The sequence below is a fragment of the Sinocyclocheilus grahami genome, unplaced genomic scaffold (genome assembly GCF_001515645.1).
Source record: "Sinocyclocheilus grahami isolate Dianchi unplaced genomic scaffold, SAMN03320097.WGS_v1.1 scaffold223.1, whole genome shotgun sequence".
In the NCBI taxonomy this organism is placed as follows: Eukaryota; Metazoa; Chordata; class Actinopteri; order Cypriniformes; family Cyprinidae; genus Sinocyclocheilus; species Sinocyclocheilus grahami.
This window is the reverse complement of record NW_015505402.1, coordinates 1,080,955-1,093,507: the sequence shown is the minus strand read 5'-3', so window position 1 is coordinate 1,093,507 and position 12,553 is coordinate 1,080,955. Positions and strand designations below refer to the sequence as shown.

General features: G+C 37.0%; 1 protein-coding gene across 1 annotated transcript in view; it reads right to left on the bottom strand.

Moving 5' to 3' along the window:
• gnas (GNAS complex locus) overlaps positions 1-12,141 on the bottom strand; it is a 36,471-nt gene extending 24,330 nt beyond the window's left edge. The window contains exons 1-4 of the mRNA XM_016287597.1: positions 10,771-12,141; positions 8,543-8,615; positions 6,493-6,547; positions 6,282-6,401 (exon numbers count right to left, since the gene is read on the bottom strand). Of these exons, the coding sequence (XP_016143083.1) occupies positions 6,282-6,401; positions 6,493-6,547; positions 8,543-8,615; positions 10,771-10,909 (387 nt within the window). The 5' untranslated portion in view covers positions 10,910-12,141. The remainder of the gene's footprint in view (positions 1-6,281; positions 6,402-6,492; positions 6,548-8,542; positions 8,616-10,770) is intronic.
• Between the last annotated feature and the right edge of the window lie 412 nt (positions 12,142-12,553).

Below are 12,553 nucleotides of genomic sequence, written 5' to 3'. Positions count from 1 at the left end.
GCACCGCAGCCGACTCGTCAATAAATGAGTACAAAACAGCGTTTCCTAGCACCTGTCACTTACTAATTGTTTGGAATTATAAATATGAGCGTAGTTCGTCTGTTAATATCACATGCACTTTTTTGTTTATTGTTTTTTTTAGTTTGTTACTCAGACGCAGGCAGTGCGCTGCATGAGACAAAAAAGTAATATAGCCAAAACAACAGCATAGCCGCTCTTTAGTGTAGATGCATGTTGATTTTATCAGACGGTGCCGCGATTATAAATGAGAGTGACTCCTGGTTAACTTGTATTAAAAGGGGTCGTTTAGTCACTATTTAGTGTGGTATTTTTTGACAATATTCATTCATCATGACAGTAAAATAGGGCATTCTAAGTCAATATACTGCAGTATTTCCTCTCAATCAGTAGAAAAGATGGTTAACACCCGGTCATGCATGGAAAAAAAAAAATACCGTCATGTACCGCGAAACCGGTATAATTTAGAAAAATACCGTGATATAAATTTTTGGTCATACCGCCCAGCACTAATGCTAACCCGTATAAAAATAAAAAAAACACCACCACTGATTGGTCCGTTACAGATTCTGGACAACCAATTTGGATTTGGGATTTTTGCATGCAAAGATATCAGATTTAAATTCAGTACCAATACAATGATTTTCATTCCTTAATGGGTCTATTAACTAGGGTTGGGTATCGATTGGGTTTTTTACGATACCGGTGCCTAATCGATACTTTTAAAACGTTACCGGTGCCTGAACCGATACTTTTAAAAAAGGAGCCACAAAAAAACGATGGATAACATTAAAGAACATTAAAAATATAAAAAATAAATATACATAGCATTCACATGCTCCTCGGATGCTCTCATTTACCGAGTTGTGCTTCCCTTACTCGAAGGCTAATAAATGTATTTCATGATCTGGGTCATTATTTAATACAAAACAATATTTAATACAAAAACACACATAATGTTTCTACTGTATCTCTGTCAATCACTCTGATATTTAGTTAAAATTAGTGAATTGACTGAGTGCTGTCTGTCACTGTCTTTAATCAGTTCTGTGAATGACTGTATGGTAGGTCTGTCACGATAACAACTTTTTGTTGTGCAATATATTGCCCCAGAAATAATTGCGATAAGCGATATTATTGTCATATTAAAGACCATTATATCCACTGAATATATAATCATAATGTAACAGCATAGTAATGCAAGAAGGCCTACACACTTCCAAATGACAACAAACTTTAAATTTTTAAGAATATTTAGATCATGGAAATTAAATATCAAAATATAAGATACCTTAAAAACCTGAATAAATAGTAAATAAAAAATTTCTAACAAAAAGTGCAAAGTAACAAGTAAAAAAAAAGAAAAATGCACAAAGAACTTGTATGGAGATTTTTCCATCTAAATTTTTCTGACCTTTTCTCTGTAAATTAAGGGTGCACACTACTTAGCAGTCAGATGTCCGCATTACAGATCCCTAAACAAGATCAAATCTGCAGATGAAACTTTTTTTTGTAGAAGCATTATTTAAAGTATCAAAATATTAGATACCTTAAAAAACTTGAATAAATAGTAAATAAACATTTTCTAACAAAAAGTGCAAAGTAACAAGTAGAAAAAAAAGAAAAATGCACAAAGAACTTGTATGGAGATTTTTCCATCTAAATTTTTCTGACCTTTTCTCTGTAAATTAAGGGTGCACACTACTTAGCAGTCAGATGTCCGCATTACAGATCCCTAAACAAGATCAAATCTGCAGATGAAACTTTTTTTTGTAGAAGCATTATTTAAATTTGAACTAGCACCTCATGACTACACCACGTTATATACGAGAAGCTGCAAAGACACAGGCGCAAGTGGAATGTACAAAACATGGTGACATTAATTTTTAAGTAAATATAATGGGCGATATTTTGCGTCACCAAAAATAATTGAGGTCATGTACATATATTGCGCGACAAGTCGATATATTGATTATTGCGACAGGCCTACTGTATGGTATGCTACATGCACTGTAATATGTTTTATATTAAATATTAAATTTTCAAATGAAAATGGCCTACACACTTCCAAATGACAACAAACTTTAAATTTTTAAGAATATTTAGATCATGGAAATTAAATATCAAAATATAAGATACCTTAAAAACCTGAATAAATAGTAAATAAAAAATTTCTAACAAAAAGTGCAAAGTAACAAGTAAAAAAAAAGAAAAATGCACAAAGAACTTGTATGGAGATTTTTCCATCTAAATTTTTCTGACCTTTTCTCTGTAAATTAAGGGTGCACACTACTTAGCAGTCAGATGTCCGCATTACAGATCCCTAAACAAGATCAAATCTGCAGATGAAACTTTTTTTTGTAGAAGCATTATTTAAATTTGAACTAGCACCTCATGACTACACCACGTTATATACGAGAAGCTGCAAAGACACAGGCGCAAGTGGAATGTACAAAACATGGTGACATTAATTTTTAAGTAAATATAATGGGCGATATTTTGCGTCACCAAAAATAATTGAGGTCATGTACATATATTGCGCGACAAGTCGATATATTGATTATTGCGACAGGCCTACTGTATGGTATGCTACATGCACTGTAATATGTTTTATATTAAATATTAAATTTTCAAATGAAAATAGCAACATGATCATTTTATAAAGTATGCGTTCATATGTGTTAAGGACTAGATTTTTGTGGAGGAAACAGCTGTGGTCTGATGAGGGGTGAACGCAGCGAAAACTTTACAGTTGATGGAAACCGATTGCTCCCTCGTGACCTTTTGTAAACTATTTATGACAAAGAACTGCACAGATACAGATATTATAACAATCTATCGATAAACACACACCTTGTGTCCTCTGTTTCTGTTTGAGTCCGCTCGCGCTGCACCACCGCGGTCTGCGGATTGAAGAGCGCGCTGAAAGACAGGGAGGAGATGAAGTCTGCCGCCGTTTTCATATGAAATTTAAAAGGGGACTGACTCTGAGGCGATCACAATTTTGTGTACAGTTTATGGAGCTAATCGCTATAGCCCCACTAAAAATGGCCTAGCGACGCCGATGCTTCTTACGTCCATTTCGGAGAACCAGGACAAATATTTCAATCGATCGCTCAGGCATTTAAGTGGCACCGAAATGAGGCACCGAAATCTGCATTCTGATTCGGTTCTAGCACATACCGGTTACATAGGTACCGGTGCGGTTTCGGTACCCAACCCTACTATTAACAGCTGTCAAATTGTTTCAAATTTCAGATTTCAACAGGACAATAATTACAAAATCTAAAATAAATTGTATAGAATTACTGGCAACAAAAAAATGTGTTTTTCAAACTAGCAATGTCGTGTGACTCATGTCTGCGAATACATTGCAAGGTGTTTACTAAAAAATTATCGATTTCCAACCCGAAGGAGGAATTCGGTGTCCGAATTAGGATTTCATCGACTCTTGATGAACCAGGAAAAAAAAGATATAAAGCCAAAATAAATAACTTTTTTTACAAGCTATGTTGTAGATATTAACATTATACGCATTGACTCAGCTCTTCTGCTGTCTCCTTTTGGATGACATATATAAACACCAAACAACGTACGCAGTTCATGTATAACAAAAGCCACATTTATGGAGTTCAAGACAGAACTAAACGATTCTGACCGCCCACTGCTATCCAGACATGGTGGTGAAGCATGAATGAGCGTTCGAAAAGAAAAACTTCCAATCTGAGCCAATACGACATGAAGCGGGACACACCTTGCAAAGCTGCTTATATGTGGTGGCATGAACCTGAACAGCAAACGGGTTGGTGCACACCGCACAGGACAAAGGAGGACCGGCACCGTGGTCCCGACAAGGAACGGGGCTTCGTTTGGAAATGGTAGCATTCACTCTGGCACAGCTCCTTTAAAAAGGAGTGCCACTACGCTTTCAAATGTGTAGGACAAGAGCCACACACTTGAGAATCACGCCACCCACCAGCTCTCACCTTAAATATTTATTTTGTGGGTATCTGAATTTTTGTATCATAACAGTATATTGTGATATAGGACACTATCTTATTTACAACATATTTACAACTTAAATCTTATATATAAATCTTAATCTCTAGCTTCCGCTAACATGCGTTCACGAGAGAGTGGCGTCCAGCGGATGATGTAGGACATAGGCAAGCGTGGTGACGAACGCGGAAGTGACGAGCGTGGAAGCGCAGAGGAGAGAGCAAAACAAAACACCGGTCACGAATTAGTAGTACAAAACGAGGATTTGTAAAGAAAAATGTCGGAGGATTTCGATATAAGCCAAGAGAACACTGGTTTTCCTTTGCTGTAAACAAAACTGGTTTCTCGCGAAACTAGCATATTCTCACTGGAGCTCATGCTGCTACTACTACGTGCTACATCATCCACTCCCATTATAAAGCATGGAATAGCCTGGACATTATTTAATATAACTCAGATTGTATTCGTCTGAAAGAAGAATGTCATATACACCTAGGATGGCTTGAGGGTGAGTAAATCATGGTGTAATTTTCATTTTTGGGTTTAAGCAATATAAATATTTTAAACCAACTACATTACAGAATGTGAAATGTAAAGCTGTAAAGATGCAAAGAGTTGGTCATTCAAATTCACTTCTGTGAGTCAGTTAAACCATATTATCCGAAAGACTGATTTGATGAATAAGCTTCTGATTCGGATACATTTGACATTAAATATGACAGTAAAATATATATGTAGGTTAAAACTGTGATGCATTATTATATAAATAAAAATGACTAATACCAATAGTATGGAAAACAATGCCTTGATTTAAAAAAAAAGCCTTGCTTTTACTTTTGTCTTACATGCACACTTACTGAGAAAAAAAAAATTTCAGAACAAATTATACGTTTTTATATTTCATATTTATTATATAAATTAATTAATAATATTGAGATGCATGATGAAAAAGTAAAAAAAATAATTTTTAGCTGCTTTGCCCAGCTCTGGCGTACACCGCTTCAGGTGAAGGGTAATGTGTTTAACGTGTTTTTTTTTTTTATTCAGCTTCTGTCTTTCTCTCCATTTAAAAATTGTTATGCTAATACGCTTCACCAGTTTCCTCCTAGCTCGTTAGCTTCACAGCTACAGAAGCTTTTATTTATTTTTTAATGGAAATATTACAACTCAGCCATGTAACAGTGCTGAAATAGCAGTCTTCTATAAACTTCAATGGGTCTTTATATCCTAAAGTGGCATGACTGAGTTATAAATGTCAATAATTGCGTTTGCTTTTTATTTTTGTCTCTCGCTTGCAACACAATCAACCAGTCAGACTGGTTCCCAGCAGGCCCTGGTGCCACTGAGGGAGAGGGAGAGAGAGAGAGAGAGAAAGAGAGAGAGAGGAAGGGAGGGAGGGTGGGGCAGTATCTTCTTTGTAGTAATGCGAAAACTACAACCATTTCCTGCACACGATTCTGAAGTTTAACAGTTAACGATCAACTCCGAATCACGCAGCTATCCTTGCAATCCTGTAGCTTACAGAAAAACCAGCATCCCGCTTAACAGTCATTGTACGTCTATCCAATTTTCAGGTGTCAAAAATTCTGTTGAGCTGTGAGCTGGTTCGTGTTCTCTATTTTTAAGTCCATATGGCCACCAAGTTTGAATCACCTGTAATTAAATCTTAAGCGGCCCATTGGCGCAAGTCAGGGAGGCTCTCCACTCCTCGTTCCCTAGACACAGAGCACCTGTCTAGGTGATGAGGGAGCAGGGAGGTCCTGGGTGGTGTGTGGCTCAGGTGAGGCCCTCTTAAGGGAGAGTTTAGAGGTTATTACAAGTAATCAGTCGTAATGAACGCCTCACCATTATACCTGAGAGTCACACGTTCACACACCCACATTTCCCTGAGGTGGGGCGCTTTTTCAATTCACCTATGTGTTGTCCCTAAGCAAAGAATAGCTGCTAATTTTAATTGCATATACCACACAAGGCCCCTACGATTGAGGAGAACCATCAAAACACACGGGCCTGACACAAACATCCATGACACTCAGCCCAAAAACTAGGTGCACCATTTTTTTTTTGATGTACATACTATGCTCACACACTTAATCGCCATTTTTACTTTTAAACTTGATCGGTCTTTTTAAAATGTCATGTTTTTCATAACTAAGTAAGTCTTGTGCATGTCCAGCTAAAAATATTGAGATGGTACACACACTCTCACCGAAAAAAAATTAAAAAACAGGGGTGATGGGTTGACACAATAACTTTATACTCACCGGTGTGAATTCAAAGTCCTTCTGATTGGCTAAATTGAGGACGTAATCAATTCGAAACTTATTTGCGGGACAGGCTAATTTGACTGGAGGTACCAACACAGACATTGCCGTCACAATAGTCTGTAAAGGAAAAAAGACAATCAGAGTTTCAGTGCATTCACGTTTTTACACCTTTGATTACTAGTTCAACTCAAGAAGCTTCAACACTTACCTCTATAGCTTCTTTTATATTATTCTTGATGTCTTGAATTTTCTGTTTTTTCTCTCTGTAAAACATTGACTCTTGGTTACTTCAGATCGCTTAATTTTCAGGCAACATGAATGAAATAACTGTAATCTTGTGAACAGTATGAATTAAGCAACTTGATGCTACTTAGGGGCGGACGGTAAACCAAATTTTTATATCACAGTATGAATCGATTTACAGTACATCATGGTAATACATTACAAGTTATTTTTGCTGAAAATTCAACAGATTTGTGATTTTATAGTATTTTATACATTATGGTTTTATATTATTTTATAAGGTTATTTATAATAATTAAATAACTGTGTTTTGAAGTGTTTCCATAATCCTGTGAGGTAAATACCCTACAAATTAAAAGTGTATCATCGCAATAAACTACTTTGTCATTCTATTTTCTTCTCTATAATGGATGCAAAATGATTCAGTTTCATATTACGTAAGACTGGAGTTAAAAACTAAAGAATTATAACTAATATTATAAAACTGACAGTTCAAACTCTGAATTATGATTGGATGAGCTGCATTTGCTTCATATTGTTGTAAAATAGCTAAATACAACCATGTGACCCTACATTAACTGAATACTATAGTAAATGCATGTATGGAACATTATAGATAAAGTAGTCCTGGCCACTGCACAAATATACTATCTACCACAGCATAAATGTGTAACATTACAGAGCATAAACCACTGTAGCATTACTAATCCTTTTTTTATTTTATATCACAGTATGAATCGATTTACAGTACATCATGGTAATACATTACAAGTTATTTTTGCTGAAAATTCAACAGATTTGTGATTTTATAGTATTTTATACATTATGGTTTTATATTATTTTATAAGGTTATTTATAATAATTAAATAACTGTGTTTTGAAGTGTTTCCATAATCCTGTGAGGTAAATACCCTACAAATTAAAAGTGTATCATCGCAATAAACTACTTTGTCATTCTATTTTCTTCTCTATAATGGATGCAAAATGATTCAGTTTCATATTACGTAAGACTGGAGTTAAAAACTAAAGAATTATAACTAATATTATAAAACTGACAGTTCAAACTCTGAATTATGATTGGATGAGCTGCATTTGCTTCATATTGTTGTAAAATAGCTAAATACAACCATGTGACCCTACATTAACTGAATACTATAGTAAATGCATGTATAGAACATTATAGATAAAGTAGTCCTGGCCACTGCACAAATATACTATCTACCACAGCATAAATGTGTAACATTACAGAGCATAAACCACTGTAGCATTACTAATCCTTTTTTTCTTGACTTCTCCTGGCTTTCTAATCATCAAATTAGAACTTGTTTTCCAGATGCTGCAATCACAGTGTTTCTATTGACTAATTCATGCAACAATTATTTGCCTTTGTCTTATTTCAGCATTGAAATTTTAACCTGTGTCGAAATACTGATGGTCTATATTTCTGTAACCGCTGCAGTATTTTTGGACACCCTTTCTACACTGATTGAGGACTAGATTAGAGTATAGCAAATTATAGTAATAATCACAAAACTGGTTTCAGACCAGCTGCTAAACATTTCATAATGGTAAATACTACTTATTGAATAAACTTATTGAAAGTCAGCTTTTCATTATAATGGGACTTTCAGTGAGCAATATAATGCTACATTAATAAAATGTCCTGTCACATTACTAAATAAAGCACTGCATTTTACTTACAATAAATACATATACTCCAAAGTTATAAATATAACATGTCCCACTAAATCAAGAGAACAACACAATGACAAAGCACGCCATTACGCATGGATTACCGACTTGGATATCAACATCCTCCCAAACCCAACTTTCACTTAAAAACATTACAGCAAAACCACGTTGCCAACAAAATGGCATGATGAATGAAAACAGGGTTTGTTTATATGCTATATCATACTTGACAGTAGGATATGCTTATGGACGCAATAAAAATCTAGTTTGTGTTTGACTTAAGTGGAATCAAGAAAGTACATAGATGTGAAAGCAATACTTACTCAGCATTGAAGCCATTGACATGTAAAATGCGCATCTGTTTGACTATGGTGCTTTTCCCCGATTCTCCAGCCCCTGAGAGACGAGCAAAAGAAAGATATAAATCACAAGGGATGTGGGAGGAGGATGGGGTCCGATATCACCTGATTCAACAGGAATAATGAATTAAATTTCACAGTAGCATTTATTTTTAATGGCAAACTAAACATGCACCTCAAGCAGAAATGTCATGCTAAAAATCTAAAGCTAAAAAGAACGATCTATAAATTAATACATTATTGTTGCAAACGTGCAACAGCTGCAAAAAAAAGTCATAATGTCACAACACTTAACACATAGAATATGTTATATGGAATATCATAATTTTGTCCTTTAGTACACAAATAAAATGTCGCCAATTTAAGATTTTTTAAATTATGAATACTCTACAGTTGCTTCCATATTTCATACCTCACGAGATTTCTATAAGATGCTTCTTTCTTTGATTCTGATTTTTCATTAAATTATAAACAATATCACTCCAATCAATCCTCTTGTAAGTAAACCAACTAAAAAGGAACTGGTTAGCTATGCATCAAATTAAATGGTGAAATGCAAAATAAAACATAAGGAACTATCCAGAAGCACCACCTAACGTCTCTTAGAGCCATAGTTGTCAAACATTGACAAAGCTGAATGATTCTACAATTTATGGTCAACAATGCACAGTTGTCCGAGTTTCCAAGTGCTAAATATGAGAAGAGAGTTAATTTTTCAAATACTCTAACTTTACAGAAGCACCAAAACACCTCAGATTTAGGCGCTCAGTTCAGATGTATGATGGGAAGTTGGGAACGTCTTTATCACAACACATATTTTGTTACAAGGCTCCAATTGTGTCAGATAGGCCTGTTTGCATACAGGAATTCCACTTGTGTGCTCCAATTACACTGGTACACATCCCTAAATCATATATCATTACAACACACTTAAATCATGCATCTCTAGAAATATCCCTTAAACACCAGACATTATGATTTAGAGTGCTTTGCTATGTTGAATACATGGGATTTTGATTTAGAATAGGGTACTTTTAGGCCGTGTATATATCTGAAAAAATAGACTTAGAAAACTGGGATTTATCAGAATTAGCGAGACCAGTCTCTTAAACAGAGACTAAATCAAATCAAACTGAAGTTAAAACAACTTCATGTCGTGCTACGATAGATCCATGAAATTAAAACGCTTGCTGATTTTATCGGGTTCAAGGTAGTAAGGTGTTAGACCAATGTTTTTTTTTTCTAAATGGCCAATAACTCCAATGCCCATATCTAAAGAGCAGGGTGACCGGCTTAATGCTGACATAAACATACTACAGTTTCATGTAAGCAAATAAGACATATACAAAATTGCTGAATATAAATAAACTTCATTATTTTTCACTTTAATTACTCAATTCAGCAACAACAAAAAAGTCCATCATTCTATAACAATTCTGGAACAGACAACAGGCAAAATGACCATTTCTGTTCATCGGCTTGGTTAATACATCAGTCTATTGCTCAACTAAACTATGAATATTTAAAGCATGAAAAATATGTTAACTGATCTAATCAGTTTCTGTTTCAAATGTAAAGCACAAAAATATGTATCTCATCTCTCTTATTATTATCATTTTGGGCATGCCCAGAATGCTAAACCATAAAAATAGCACTATGCAAGCAACCCTTACCAGAACTAAACCTAAAAATGATGCACTAATCTCCCAAACATCTTGATTCAGAAATGTTTACTTAAACAGTTATTTCCATCTATATGTACAGTAATAAGCACGCTGCTAATTTAGCAGGATGCAGAAACCACCCTAAACTCATGAACACCGGCCTAAAGAAACAGCATTTCCATTTGTAAGTGTATGCTTATGAGTGTGGGATCAACATGAGATAGTTGAGAGTGAATGATAAAATCATGGGAGTCCAAATATTTCCATAATGCAAAACCTAGTCAACATAAATCAGATGGGAATGAATGGAGTGATTGAGCGGTGTTGGATGAAGCACCACAGGCCCTGAGGTGTCCACTACTACGGCCCAGGAATCCCAATCGAAACGCGTGTACCCCCATCGTGTACTCGGACAAATGAATCAAATTCACACAAAACGCTAGGAAACGTGACAGGCCCCGATGACGTCACACGCATCAGGAAAGTGTTCGCAGCAGTGACAGAAGCTCAGCTTTCAGACCAACCTACCTAACAGTAGTAGTCGATGAGTTGCTCTGTAGATCTGTTTGTCTTTCTGGAGCTGTTTCTCGATCTTTTTGTTAGCTTCTCGCTGGGCCTTCTCCTCATTTCGCTGGTCCTCAGTCTTACTGTTGCCCAAACAACCCATTTTCCCAAAAACCCAAGAAAAGTTTTGGGGTGGGGTTGGGTGGGAGGTGTATCTACCGTATGAATAAATGATCCAAATTCCTTGATTGGCCTCCGATCAGAACACTTTGATGGAAAACCGGGACATTTATACTTGTATGCACATCGCTTCCCCGGATTTCGCTGATAAGGGCAGGAGGGGAGCACGGGGAAATATGAAAGCTATGGGTGACTAGTACTGGCGAGAATAGGTGGTGGTAGTGAAAACACTAGGCCGGCCTACAGACGGCCGAGTCCTGCCGAGCGCTTTGCTGCTATAAAATAGGAGATTTCTGTGTGTGGATGTGCATCCAGCGAAGCCTTCGACGTTACATGAATGATTTCGGCTTTCCCACGACGGCGATTTAGCACATTTCCCGTCGCGAATCCATGGTCGGTTTCCCGAAATAACGAGCGACTCCTATTAAAAGCATGAATAGCTCCACAAAACGCGATTCTTTTCGGTTTCTTGCTGTCGAATCCGCTGGCCGATGCAACGACACGGGCAGAACGAGACCGAAAGGGTGGCTACAAATTAAAAAAATAAATATTTCCACCAAAATGACGGCATGTGGATCATTCCGCCCTGCGCCGTGGTCGACATGAACCTTTTAACTCCGTTACGAAACGACGTTGCCTGCGAGAAAAATACGGCGGTGCTGCTGAAAAATTCCCCTCAGATTGACGCTATTTTCTCTCCTGTTCTGCTTACGGTGACTGATCGCTTTTTTTCGGCTTGTCCAAATCAAACGAGGCCCTTCGCCGTCTTCTCCGTTACTGTCATTTGGATTTCTCCTCACATCCGTAGGCTTTGCTTTGACGCGAGCGGCGGTCCTTACGGTTCTTTCAACCGCAGATGCAAACGCGAGCGATTCCGTCGATATTTTAACGTACCGGTTATCGCAGCCCGAGTCCGCTGTCAGGCTACGCTTAGTATCCTTCTTGAATCCTTCTTAGATCATGTGCATTTGGATACGTGAAGATAAATCCGACACCACAACGACAGCGATGGATTCCCTACGGACGGAGCGCGTTGAATCCCCAATTGTGGCGAATGGATCCTTTTCGAGGGTGTATTTTTAGCGATTATTTCCTTTTCTCAGTGAATTGTACATTGAGATAGACAGCGTTGAAGAGATGGGTGGGGCAAACAGCTCTCATTGAACCCTGCTAATCACATGACAGCCCGAAAAACGTCAGCAAGAGGCGATTCTGCGGAGCGAGGCGGCCTCTTTGAAGACATGATTCATACGGGATAAAGTTCGCGATTCCCACCCGATCCATCTTTGACTATTGACCATTATCGCTGCTTATGTGTAGGTACAATCTTATGTTTAACGCATAATTCTCTGAACCACAGCTTCGACCTGACAATATGTAAGTAAACACGCTCGTTTTAAATAGGACTGGGGACTGAGAACTGCTTCCGTGAACACATGCCACAGCCGAGTAATAATTAAATCATGTTAATCAGTTAATGGTTTTTGAGCGTACGTTTTGCATCCGAGGCACATGGAACACAGTAGACTACTAAAATACTCTGACCACTGTGATTCGAATCCCGAAAAGATGGCTCTTTTGAGTCGATTCTTTGCAATGAATCACCAACATACAGCGCGACTGGTGC